Source organism: Brassica oleracea, chromosome C3 (assembly GCF_000695525.1).
Source record: "Brassica oleracea var. oleracea cultivar TO1000 chromosome C3, BOL, whole genome shotgun sequence".
Lineage (NCBI taxonomy): Eukaryota > Viridiplantae > Streptophyta > Magnoliopsida > Brassicales > Brassicaceae > Brassica > Brassica oleracea.
In genome coordinates, this window is record NC_027750.1 from 24,988,981 (window position 1) to 24,999,634 (window position 10,654).

General features: G+C 34.3%; 1 protein-coding gene and 1 pseudogene across 1 annotated transcript; one reads left to right on the forward strand and one right to left on the reverse strand.

The window, feature by feature from the left end:
- The first annotated feature begins 1,000 nt into the window (after positions 1–1,000).
- LOC106331326 (fasciclin-like arabinogalactan protein 14) lies at positions 1,001–2,312 on the forward strand. Its single transcript, XM_013769650.1, has one exon. It carries the CDS (start codon positions 1,206–1,208, stop codon positions 2,004–2,006), a length of 801 nt encoding a protein of 266 aa, XP_013625104.1. The 5' UTR covers positions 1,001–1,205; the 3' UTR covers positions 2,007–2,312.
- A 452-nt stretch (positions 2,313–2,764) lies between these two features.
- LOC106330218 lies at positions 2,765–5,895 on the reverse strand (annotated as a pseudogene).
- Positions 5,896–10,654: the final 4,759 nt, after the last annotated feature.

A 10,654-nucleotide genomic window follows, 5' to 3' on the forward strand; every position in this document is an offset into this window, starting at 1 on the left:
TAGTTCATGTACTTATGAAAAATTTCTTATTTGTGCTAGGGGAAATTGAGTGTATCATTTGCTTAGAAAAATTTGCATCTAGAATGTTTATGAACAACAATCAAACCGAAGAAGTTAATGCTTTCTAAATTTTTAATGAATTTTAGTTTTGGATAATTTGTTATTTAGTTATAACCTAGAATTTTGTATATATATTTTATTTTTAGATTGTAAATTTATTATTTTATTTTATCACGTATTTTGCTTATATTTTGCTAATGTTTACTTATATTTTGCTTATGTTTTGTTGAAAAAAAATAATGTTTACCATTGACAAAAAAACAATAATGTTTAAACAACCCAATTTTCTAGGCGCCTGTCAAACACTTGTCAAATAAATGAACCAATTACTTATAGAGCGATTCAATGGATGTTTGAATTGATAATGTATTACTTATAAAGATTTGTAAAATTATTATGTCCGCACGTGTGGGTTTAATACCTAGTTTATTGTTAAAATAAAAAAATTCACACAGAATAATACTCATTCGTTTTATAATACACTAAAAACATCATAAAAATGCACTAACTATATCAATCAAATAAACATATATATTTTTTTCTAAAATATACACAGAAAACATCATACAAATATGAAAGTTTTCCAAACAAAAAAATTCCTCTTTGGTTTCTATAATATCATTGTTATTAAATTTGATTGTTTTAATGATGGAGAATTATGTAAGAGACCATCACTGATAGTGGCGTTATCTTATTTCTCTATATTTAATAAATTGAATGTAAATCTAAAATCTAAAGCAACCATAAAATTAGGAGTACCCAAAAATATCTAAAAAACAAATATGTAATTTGATTATTTTTGAATATTTTCAAGATATATGGATTTTATTTTTAGATATCTTCAGATATATTAGGGTATAAAAAAATCTGATTACCACATCCTTACTAATGCATACAAGTTGCTTACGTAAGATCAGTTGATACAACGTAAACACTTAAAATATCACCACTATACTCGGGTTCCGACAAGTGCTCTCGATCCAAAAAAGATACGACACAAAGTATCCTCAAAGTTTGGAGAAAAACACTCTCTTCCTCACGCCAAATAAAAGACACCAAATCAAACTGACAGATCTCAACTCTATATATAAACCTCACACCATACATCCATAACCAAGCATCCTCATCTACCATCAATCAGCACAATGTCTTCTTCTACCTCACTTACTCTCATCTTCTTCTTCGCTTCTGCCTTCCTCTACACTCCATCAAATTCATTCAACATCACAACCATCTTAAGCCAAAACAAAGACTTCTCCACTTTCAACAAACTCCTCTCCCAAACCGGACTCGCTTCCACCATAAACTCCCGCCAAACCATAACCGTCCTAGCCCTCGCCAACGACGCAGTGTACCTGTTCGCCGACCAATCAATGGAAGACAACAAGGTAATTCTCAGCCTCCACGTCATTCTCGACTACTACGACATCAAGAAACTCAAGAGCCTTAGCAAGAAAACAGCGATACTCACCACTCTCTTCCAACAAAGCGGCCAAGCCAAAGGCCAGCAAGGGTTCGTAAACGTCACCGTTAAGGATAACGGCGACATTGCGTTCGGATCCGCGGTTCGTGGTTCGCTCCTTGACTCTCAGCTTATAGACTCGGTTGCGTCAGAGCCGTTCAACATCTCGGTGCTTCATATTAGTAGCTATATACCTTTGATGAATCCTAATCCTTCTGATAAAATTTATACTTCGTCTTCACCACTTCCTGCACAAGCTCCTAATGATGATGATTATGAGTATGACGAGCCACCATCCCCACCGTCCCCACCATCCTCCTCTGCTAAGGCTAAGGCTCCTGCTGCTGCTAAGGCTGCTGCTGCTGCTCCGAAGGCATCTGCTAGCAAAGCCAACTCAACAAGTTCAGCTTCAGTTATTAATTCTCAGCTTGACTTGCCGTTTGCGGTCGTGATGTCATCCTTCTGGTTGTTCATGACGGTTTAATGACATGATGGTTAAAAGTTGACAACAGTGTGAAAGGATGAAAAAAGATCAGATCAGATTTTTGAGACCAAGAAAATAAAAGAAGATTGGCAGGGAAAAGAGTTTAAGTTATCACCCAAAACACTAAAGAAGGAGCAAGCTTGGGTCACAAGAAGAAATAAAGCGAGTGCAATAAGGATGGAGAAAGTTGTAAAACTCAAAAACTCTTTATTTGTTTGGAAGCTTGGATATGATCTTTATTATGTTGTGAAAGATAATAATTGGTGTTTTGGCTTTTCTGACTAAATGGTGCATTGTTTTTTGTTCCATTACATGGTATGAGTGTTTTAAAAATCGGTCCATCGTTAAAAAAATTTGAAATAAACACCCACTTAATTAAATAATACTCACTCCAATCCAAAATAGAAGATATTTTGAAGAATTTTTGATAATTCAAAATACATAATATTTAATATTTGTATATTAGTTTTAGTTTTCAACAAATGATATTTTATAAAAAAATTGATGATTGAGTGATTTAGTTTTAGTTTATATTTTTAATACCATTTTCAGAAAAAAAGAATGTGTATGTCTTAATTTTTATAGTTTCAACAAATGATATTTTATAAAAAAATTGATGATTGAGTGATTTAGTTTTAGTTTATATTTTTAATACCATTTTCAGAAAAAAAAATGTGTATGTCTTAATTTTTATAGTTTCAACCAAAACTATTTTAAAATAGCAGGAACAATTCTTTATAAAGTGCCTAACCACCATCTAACAATTTCTAAAACTTTGCATTTTATCAAAAGACATAAGTAAAGGCAAACACTAGATTAGAGATGTTTATTACTTTTAAGGTTTTACTATGAAAAGGCAAAAGCACCCTCAAGACGCTGCTGCTATAAGACCTGTTTTGTATCAAAGTGTGTCTTCTTAGTAAGCACCATAAATACAGATTCTTGTCTAAATGCTAATGTAACCGAGAAGTTACCTAGAAACAATGCAGAAGGTTTTCCAGGTCTTGACTTAAATTCAGGATGGAACTGAACACCCACAAAGTATGAATGGTTTTGCAGTTCCACAAGCTACACATCATGAAAGCACTCATTTATTGTTCTAAGCTCGGTGAGGTTCCACATTAAACAGGGTTTTGTAAGAGCATGTTACCTCCGTACGACGCCCAGTCTCATCCTTTCCAACAAATGAGAGCCCAGCATTCTCAATTTCTGATATCATATCTGGATTCACCTGGCATTAAAAAGATACATTCCACTTTCAAGACTCAACAAAAAGAATATGTAAAATAGAAAGAATGCAGCAAAAAAGTAGTACCTCATATCTGTGACGGTGTCGCTCATCAACAAACTTTGCATTACCGTACCTAAAAAATAATCATAAGAAGAGAGTCCTAAGAGTTATCATGTGCTACTATATCTTAAATGTGTTACTTACAACTTGGCAGATTTGCAATCAGGAACCTGAAAGTGAGTCCTCCCATATGAGTTGTGGATCCCTTAAAAAATAGAATGAAGAAGCTTAAGAGAAGACACTTGAGAAACTGAAAGCATGTAATCAGTCAAATGAGAAGACTATATTATGGTCTAGTTACCTCTGGCATAAATATGACGCAAGGGCTTGAAGTTTCTGGTTCAAACTCTGTGCTGTTTGCATCCTCAAAGCCAAGAATGGAGCGGGCAAATTCAACAACAGCAAGCTGCATTCCCACGCATATGCCAAGGAAAGGAACTTGGTTTTCACGGGCAAACTTTGTAGCAAGTATCTTTCCTTGCACTCCTCTATCACCAAAACCTCCAGGCACTAGAATCCCATCAGCACCCTGCAACAAAAAAACAATGCTGAGTCATTCATGCCTACTGAATCTGTGTGCCAGCCTTTGTTAAAATTGACTTACCTTCAAAAGATCCCACGCAGCTTTATGGACATCTGACGCCTGCAATGGTTAGTCGTACAAAGGCTCATGAGATTCAATACAAACTGAGAGAAACGAAGGCAAGACTCACTTCCTGTGCTGTAATCTCTTCAAGGTCACTGGCTGCAACCCACTCTACAATAAGCTTCTTGTGACATGCAACAGAAGCATGTAAAAGGGCCTGCAGACAAAAATGATAGCCAAATGAGGGCATAAACTAAATGCATAACTATATTTGGTTTACTCAGATCAGAGAGATTCAGTTACCTTCAACCCGGAGAGGTAGGAATCAGTAAGGCCAGAGTACTTTCCAACCATAGCAATTTTGACCTGCAAGAGAAGACCCATTGAGATTGAACAATAATGGGTTTCATTATATAGACACACTGGCATCAAAAAAGATATTTAAGAAAAAGTTGACTAACAGGATCTTGCAGTGTATCATAAACTTTAGTTCTTGCACTCCACTCTGTCATGTCAGCCTCTACAGCTTTTCTGCAAAGAGACAAATGTCAATTAGTAGAGAAAGGATGGTATAAAGTGTGGAGCCTTAGAGCAGAATAAAAATTACACTTAGAGACAAGGAAAATAGAAAAGATGGTATAGAGACAAACCCAAGGAGGTTCAACTGTTTTAAGATTGCTTTATGAACCTTTTGATCCAATAAAAGAAAAATTTAACACCAAACAATCAGCATTGCCAGCAAGCTACTTTAATTTTGTATGTAGAGTTAGAAACTATTCAAGCACAAATTTACTTACCCTTAGAAGCAGCGGAACATGCCAGATATTTGGTACATCATAGAGCGTTACAATATTCTCTTCCTATGAAACCAGATAAAAGCAGACATTATGTTTTATTTCTAATGAGAGATAACCTCTCTGCTCTAAGAGGTTAAATTAGAATTAAAAAAAGGACATACAGGCACATGGCAAAACTGAGATAGCTTTGTCTTGACATTGTCTTCAAGTGCCTGTTACAAAACAAAACTGATTAAGATGAAAAAACAAACAAAATCCATGGCTAATCGTTAACACTACAGCACAAATAAAATATTGAAGAGCGCCATTACCTTGGTGCTGCGACATGCTAGGATATTTGGTGTCAGACCAAGGCTCCTGAGTCCTCTCACACTATGCTGCGTTGGCTTTGTCTTCTGCAAAGCAAATGTTAATAAAATAGAATCTCCATGGAAGATATCAAAACCACAGAAAACTACCTGTTCACCAACAACACTGAGAACAGGCACAAGGCTCACATGAACCAAGCAGAAATTATCAGGTCCTAAGAACAAGAAAGACAGAAGGCTATGGAGCTGATAACAAGTAACTTCAAAAAGTTAATACAAATTTCAAGCACAGCTCACCAGCTTTATAAGAGAATTGACCAAGGGCCTCAATGAAAGGCATAGATTCAATATCACCTGCACATAAAACATTAATCAACAAAAAGCCACTCTCCTGAAAGGGAATATAAGCAAGCAAAGAGTACCTATAGTCGCGCCTAATTCAATAACACAGACATCAGGAGGACCTTCCTTTCCATCCACATGAACATTAGCTACTCTCTCAATCCACTCTTGGATTGCGTCAGTAACATGGGGAACCACCTTAAAAGAAAAGTCAAAACCTTTGTGTTCAAACACTAAAATCAAACTAGCACCAGAGGAAGTTAAGACCACAAGTAGATAGATAACATATGAACCTGTACAGTTTTCCCAAGGTAGTCTCCTTTCCTCTCTTTGTCAATAACAGACTGCAAAAATCAAAGCTAATGCTTTGTTGACCTGGTTCTAACATGAGATATAGCTACTATTTGATGTAGTAGAGAGTACCTGGTATATCTTTCCGGTTGTTAAATTGTTGTCACGTGACAATGTACTGTCTAAAAACCGCTCATAGTTGCCAAGGTCCAAGTCCACCTAAAATGTTTTTTCACCGTGTTAGATACAACAATGCATCGAATAGAGGGGACATAATCACAATCTCACATACCTCTCCACCATCATGTAATACAAATACTTCTCCATGCTCAAACGGAGACATTGTTCCAGCAACAGTATTAAGATAAGGATCTACATAAAAGAACGTAAACCAATCAAGAAAGTTTCATCCTTTATACAAATGAACTCAAATGTGCAGCGTGTTTACATGAACAAAGAGGTGTCGTTTTTTTAGTCGTTGCATGCAATTAAGAGTGAGAAAACAGAGGAGGATGTAGAATGAATCTGACCAATCTTGATGGAAGTGACACGAAGGCCACAGGCTTGGAGGAGGAGTCCAATGCTACTCGCAGTGACTCCTTTCCCGAGTCCACTCACCACTCCTCCTGTCACCAAAACGTACTTCATTTTCAGCTTCTTCTTCACCTGAATCATCAAGAAGAGAGGAGACACACCGTAATCTGAAGAAGTATGTTTTCAAGAACTTGCTCGTCTCTCTCTCACATATTGTTACATCTGTATGCAATGAACGGTTTGGATGCATGTGGTTTATATGTCGTTCAATGTTAAGAACTCATTTCTTCAACTGTTTAAGCTTTCGTTTGATAGAAGCATATGCCAAAGCATGCTATAGAACATTCACTGATGCCCTTAATGCAAACCGGATAAAGGAAAGTTCTATTTTTGACAAAATGGGCAAGTTACCTGGGCATCATCATACATGATAAGAGCAGCATAAACCATAGTGAGACCAAAAAATGAAGTCAGTAAATCCCCTGGAGCCAAACCAATGTAAACCATATTCAAGAAACTGCATAAGGTTGATATACTTGGGGTGATTCAGAATATAAAGAAAGGTTCAAGTTAACCACCTTTCAAAAGCAATTGCAGTTGCTGCAGCCACAACAGACTAATTCCTCGAGTATCAGGAAAAATGGCAGAGAAGTAGACAAAGACTGTTTATCAGAGATAGAAGGAGTGAATCTGCTTTGGAACTTTGGAACCAACCAATGACTCAGTTGTGTAAACAAGAGTGTAGTCTGTTGGGACATTTTAACTGATCTCAAAGAATCATTCAGACAGCTTTCTTAGTGATCTCAATTACAAATGTTTCCATACATAAAAAAACACTGCTTTCACTTTTTAGTTTTTATGGTAAAAAAAGCCATCTGTTCCTCTTTACAAATTACAACCTGTACTAGTCAAAATCAAGAATATGAACAAAAAACATACATACTTCTCAGGTTAGAGTGTTACTGTATTAGTCTATAAGTACTCAAAATCTACATAAGCTGTATCACTACAGTAGGACCAGCAGCACAAGCGACCTGTGCCTCAGGCTTCATTGAGTCACTAACTCCATGTCCCTTGGACTTCACTCTTGAGCCGTTGCAACGGTCGCAGAAAAAAAAAAAGCCATGAAGAGAGAGACCCACCGGAGAATTTCGAAACATATCGTATTGGTTTGATCTTGTTACTTTTGTGATCTGTCATGAATTCATGGGCTTATTAGTAAAGCCCAATTATATTTAGTTATGAGAAGCCTGTAACAAATTTTAGGGCTCATTCTAATATCGTTGGCAAATTTTAAGCTATGTGATAATGCAAAAAATTTAAGCTATGAGTTTAGTTGTTTTTGTTTCGTGTAGCTACTGTGGTACAGATTACAATACTTTGTTCTTTCCGATATTTTCTTGTTAATTTTATCCATTTGAATGAAAAAGTATTTTCTGATAGATTTGTATAAGCAAATTTCCACTGAAATTTTTAAAACAGACATAAAAATCTAGTGACACGTGAAACTGGCTAAATGGATCGCATTTTTCAAATTATATGATGAGTAGAAGGAGGGGAATATGAGCTGTGTTTGTGAATAAGGTCAAAGAGATATATACAAAAAAAGAAACAATTATAAGATAGGTAGATGATCCGGAAGTTACGCAAATGGCGGGGCATATGGATGAGGTCACGATAACATTACAATTTACACACCGTTCTCCTTTCCTGATACGATACGTTTACATATACACTCTTTCAAGTATAAAGACGTTTGGTCGATTCTTCACCATTACAATTGTACACTCCAAACGAGTGTAAAGATGTTTGGTCCATCCATTGCAACGTCTCTACGTCTCTGAGTGGTTTAACATATAAAGAAAAATCCAGTGAGCCGTTTGGTAATAAAGAAAGATTGTTAGACTTTTTTGTTTATGTGCTTAACCACCGATTACATTCATACGTACCATCGACTGTGTTACCCTTATATATGTACTCCTAGAAAATTTGAATATGTGTATATGTTTCGGTTCTTTTTAAAAAAAAAAAAAGAACCGAAATTTATCAAACCTCTAACCGAAATGGTTCAAACCTTTAAGAAAAAAAAAGGATCAAAATTATTAGTATATGTTTCGGTTCTTTTTTATTTATCCGAGCTCACTAAACTACCTGTTTCTTCCACACAAAATTGACTTTTTTTGGGTACGATAAATGTATCAAACCTCTAAGCTCGAGTGACAAACAAAGTGATCAGACATCAGAGATTATACATTGTTTGTTTAGTTATTATTTTCTTCTCGCATAATCATTTTCACGTTTATAATATCAAAAACCTCCCCCCAAAATGGTATTAATGACTACCGAACAAAGAAAATAAATATTATCACGTGGCTACTTGCTTGTAACTATAAAGGGACGTCGTTTTTTTCTATACTTGCGGCGGAAAATCAACACCGGCCTTTGTTCCCTCTATCACGTATCATTTTCTCGATGCATTTGGCCTTCTCATAAATAATAGTAATACGAATACTAATTAAAAAAAAAACAGTTTTACTAGACTTCCTTTTGATATAGCTTGTCAACAGCTAATCTAGACGTCCTTCAATAAATATTACACATTTATACAGTATTGTCGTGGGGATACATCATGCATTTTACCATCTATCTTATTAAAAACTAAACCGCGTTCCTGTGACTTGTAACTTGTAAGTGTTACCTATGTACATTTAGTTTTATTTAAATCACCGAACAGACCCGTGATTTTATAAATCAAATAAAGAAACTCAGTTTAAAAACTTTAGCCCAGTAATGCCTCCCTGTATTAATCAACAATGTCCAGTTTTGACGACGCGAATGACCCCAATTATTTTAGAATGATGGCGCCATATGCAGTAGCCTAAGGCTCTAACCTCTAAGCTACATAACGTTTTTCTTCTATAGTTTTTATTCCAGTTGTTATGAGCCATCGTGACCTAAGATAAATAGATAATGCATGAGCAGTGCATGCACAAAGTCCTTAGGGTTGTTATAAATTTTTCTTGTCGCCACCTTAGGATTGTTATAAATGTATAGTAATTGAGTGCAAACTGGCATTTTTAATTAATCTTCCTTCCTCCACTGTCTTTGTCGTTCATTACATATTTTTAGAGCAGTTAGGATTTTCGGTGTCACCAATGAGTAACAAGAAAAACATATCTCACTGTTTGTTTAATATATCTAAATATTATTTGATGAACAAATATCAAATAGACAAATACCATATAAATAACAGAAAAGTGAAAACAATAGAATGGACAATAGACAGTGCTGTGGCTTGGAATGTTGTTCAACGCATCATACTGTACACGCATCTCTCTCAATTTGGATAATCCAATATAGATGTTTGTCATGTTTTGTGTCTTTCTCTGTCTTATAATTTAGTTTTTTTTTATAGTTTTAAAATTTGAACCGATGAATATAAAATCTAATGATTTTTAGAAGAATCCAAGGGCGCAAGGCGCAACAGCCAATCAATGACACTAAGACAGCTCCTAATCTTCCTCTGGCCCTTAAAACTTTGACCCACTGCCCCTGGCATCTTCTCCTCACGTCTATCCATCCATACAAATATTTCAGATACCTACTCTATTAGGCCAATCATGTCAAACTATTTTTTGAGACAATAGATGAAAATGTTGATATGTGATTAGAATACAAAATTTATTGCTTTTTGTTAATGGAAAGGGAAATATGAGTTTATTCAACCTCCGTGACATTTTTGTCTTCCATGGAGTAGCTCATTGGAGGAAACAGTATCATTTGATCAAGAAGTGTTACAAAAAAATCAGTTGTTAATTTTTTGTCTTAATCTTATATATTAAAACAGAAGTCACAATCTTGATTCATGTGTGATTTTTTAAAAAATAAACCTAATAGACCTATTCACTAGAAAGTCAAGTTACATTTAATCTCTAATCTTATCTTTTAAATTTTGGGCCTACCAGAAATTTTTATTGGGCTATCAATATTTAGATTTAAACAATAGATGATCCATTGGATTTATACATAGTATAAATTAAATAGATATAATTTAATGTTGTAATACTATACCTCCATATGTTAATTATTTAAATATTTGTCGATATTAAATTTTAAAATTATGAAATTTTTTTAAAAATAAAATCATATTATCTAACAATGATTAATTTTTACTACCTTAAACCAATGAAAACAAATTTTAAACTATATAGTTTATTTTAAAAATTAAACAAAAATTAAACAAAAACTAAATGTTTAATTATTTACTCGATAATTTAAATATGTGAAACGAAAAGTAAAAATTTTAAAAAAACTTTCTAAATTTGTGAAATATTACAGTATTTTTGAATATGACAATAAAATAATATTTTACTAATCTTTATATATATATATATAGTTACGATTTTAATAATGAAATAATAATCCGAAAATATATATATAGAAAAAGATACAAATACATGTGAAAGTTTGAAACAATCTATTCAATGAAAAAAAATATA

Excerpts from the sequence above, each read along its gene's own strand:
- LOC106331326 (XM_013769650.1), top strand. The coding sequence starts at position 1,206 with ATGTCTTCTTCTACCTCACTTACTCTCATCTTCTTCTTCGCTTCTGCC.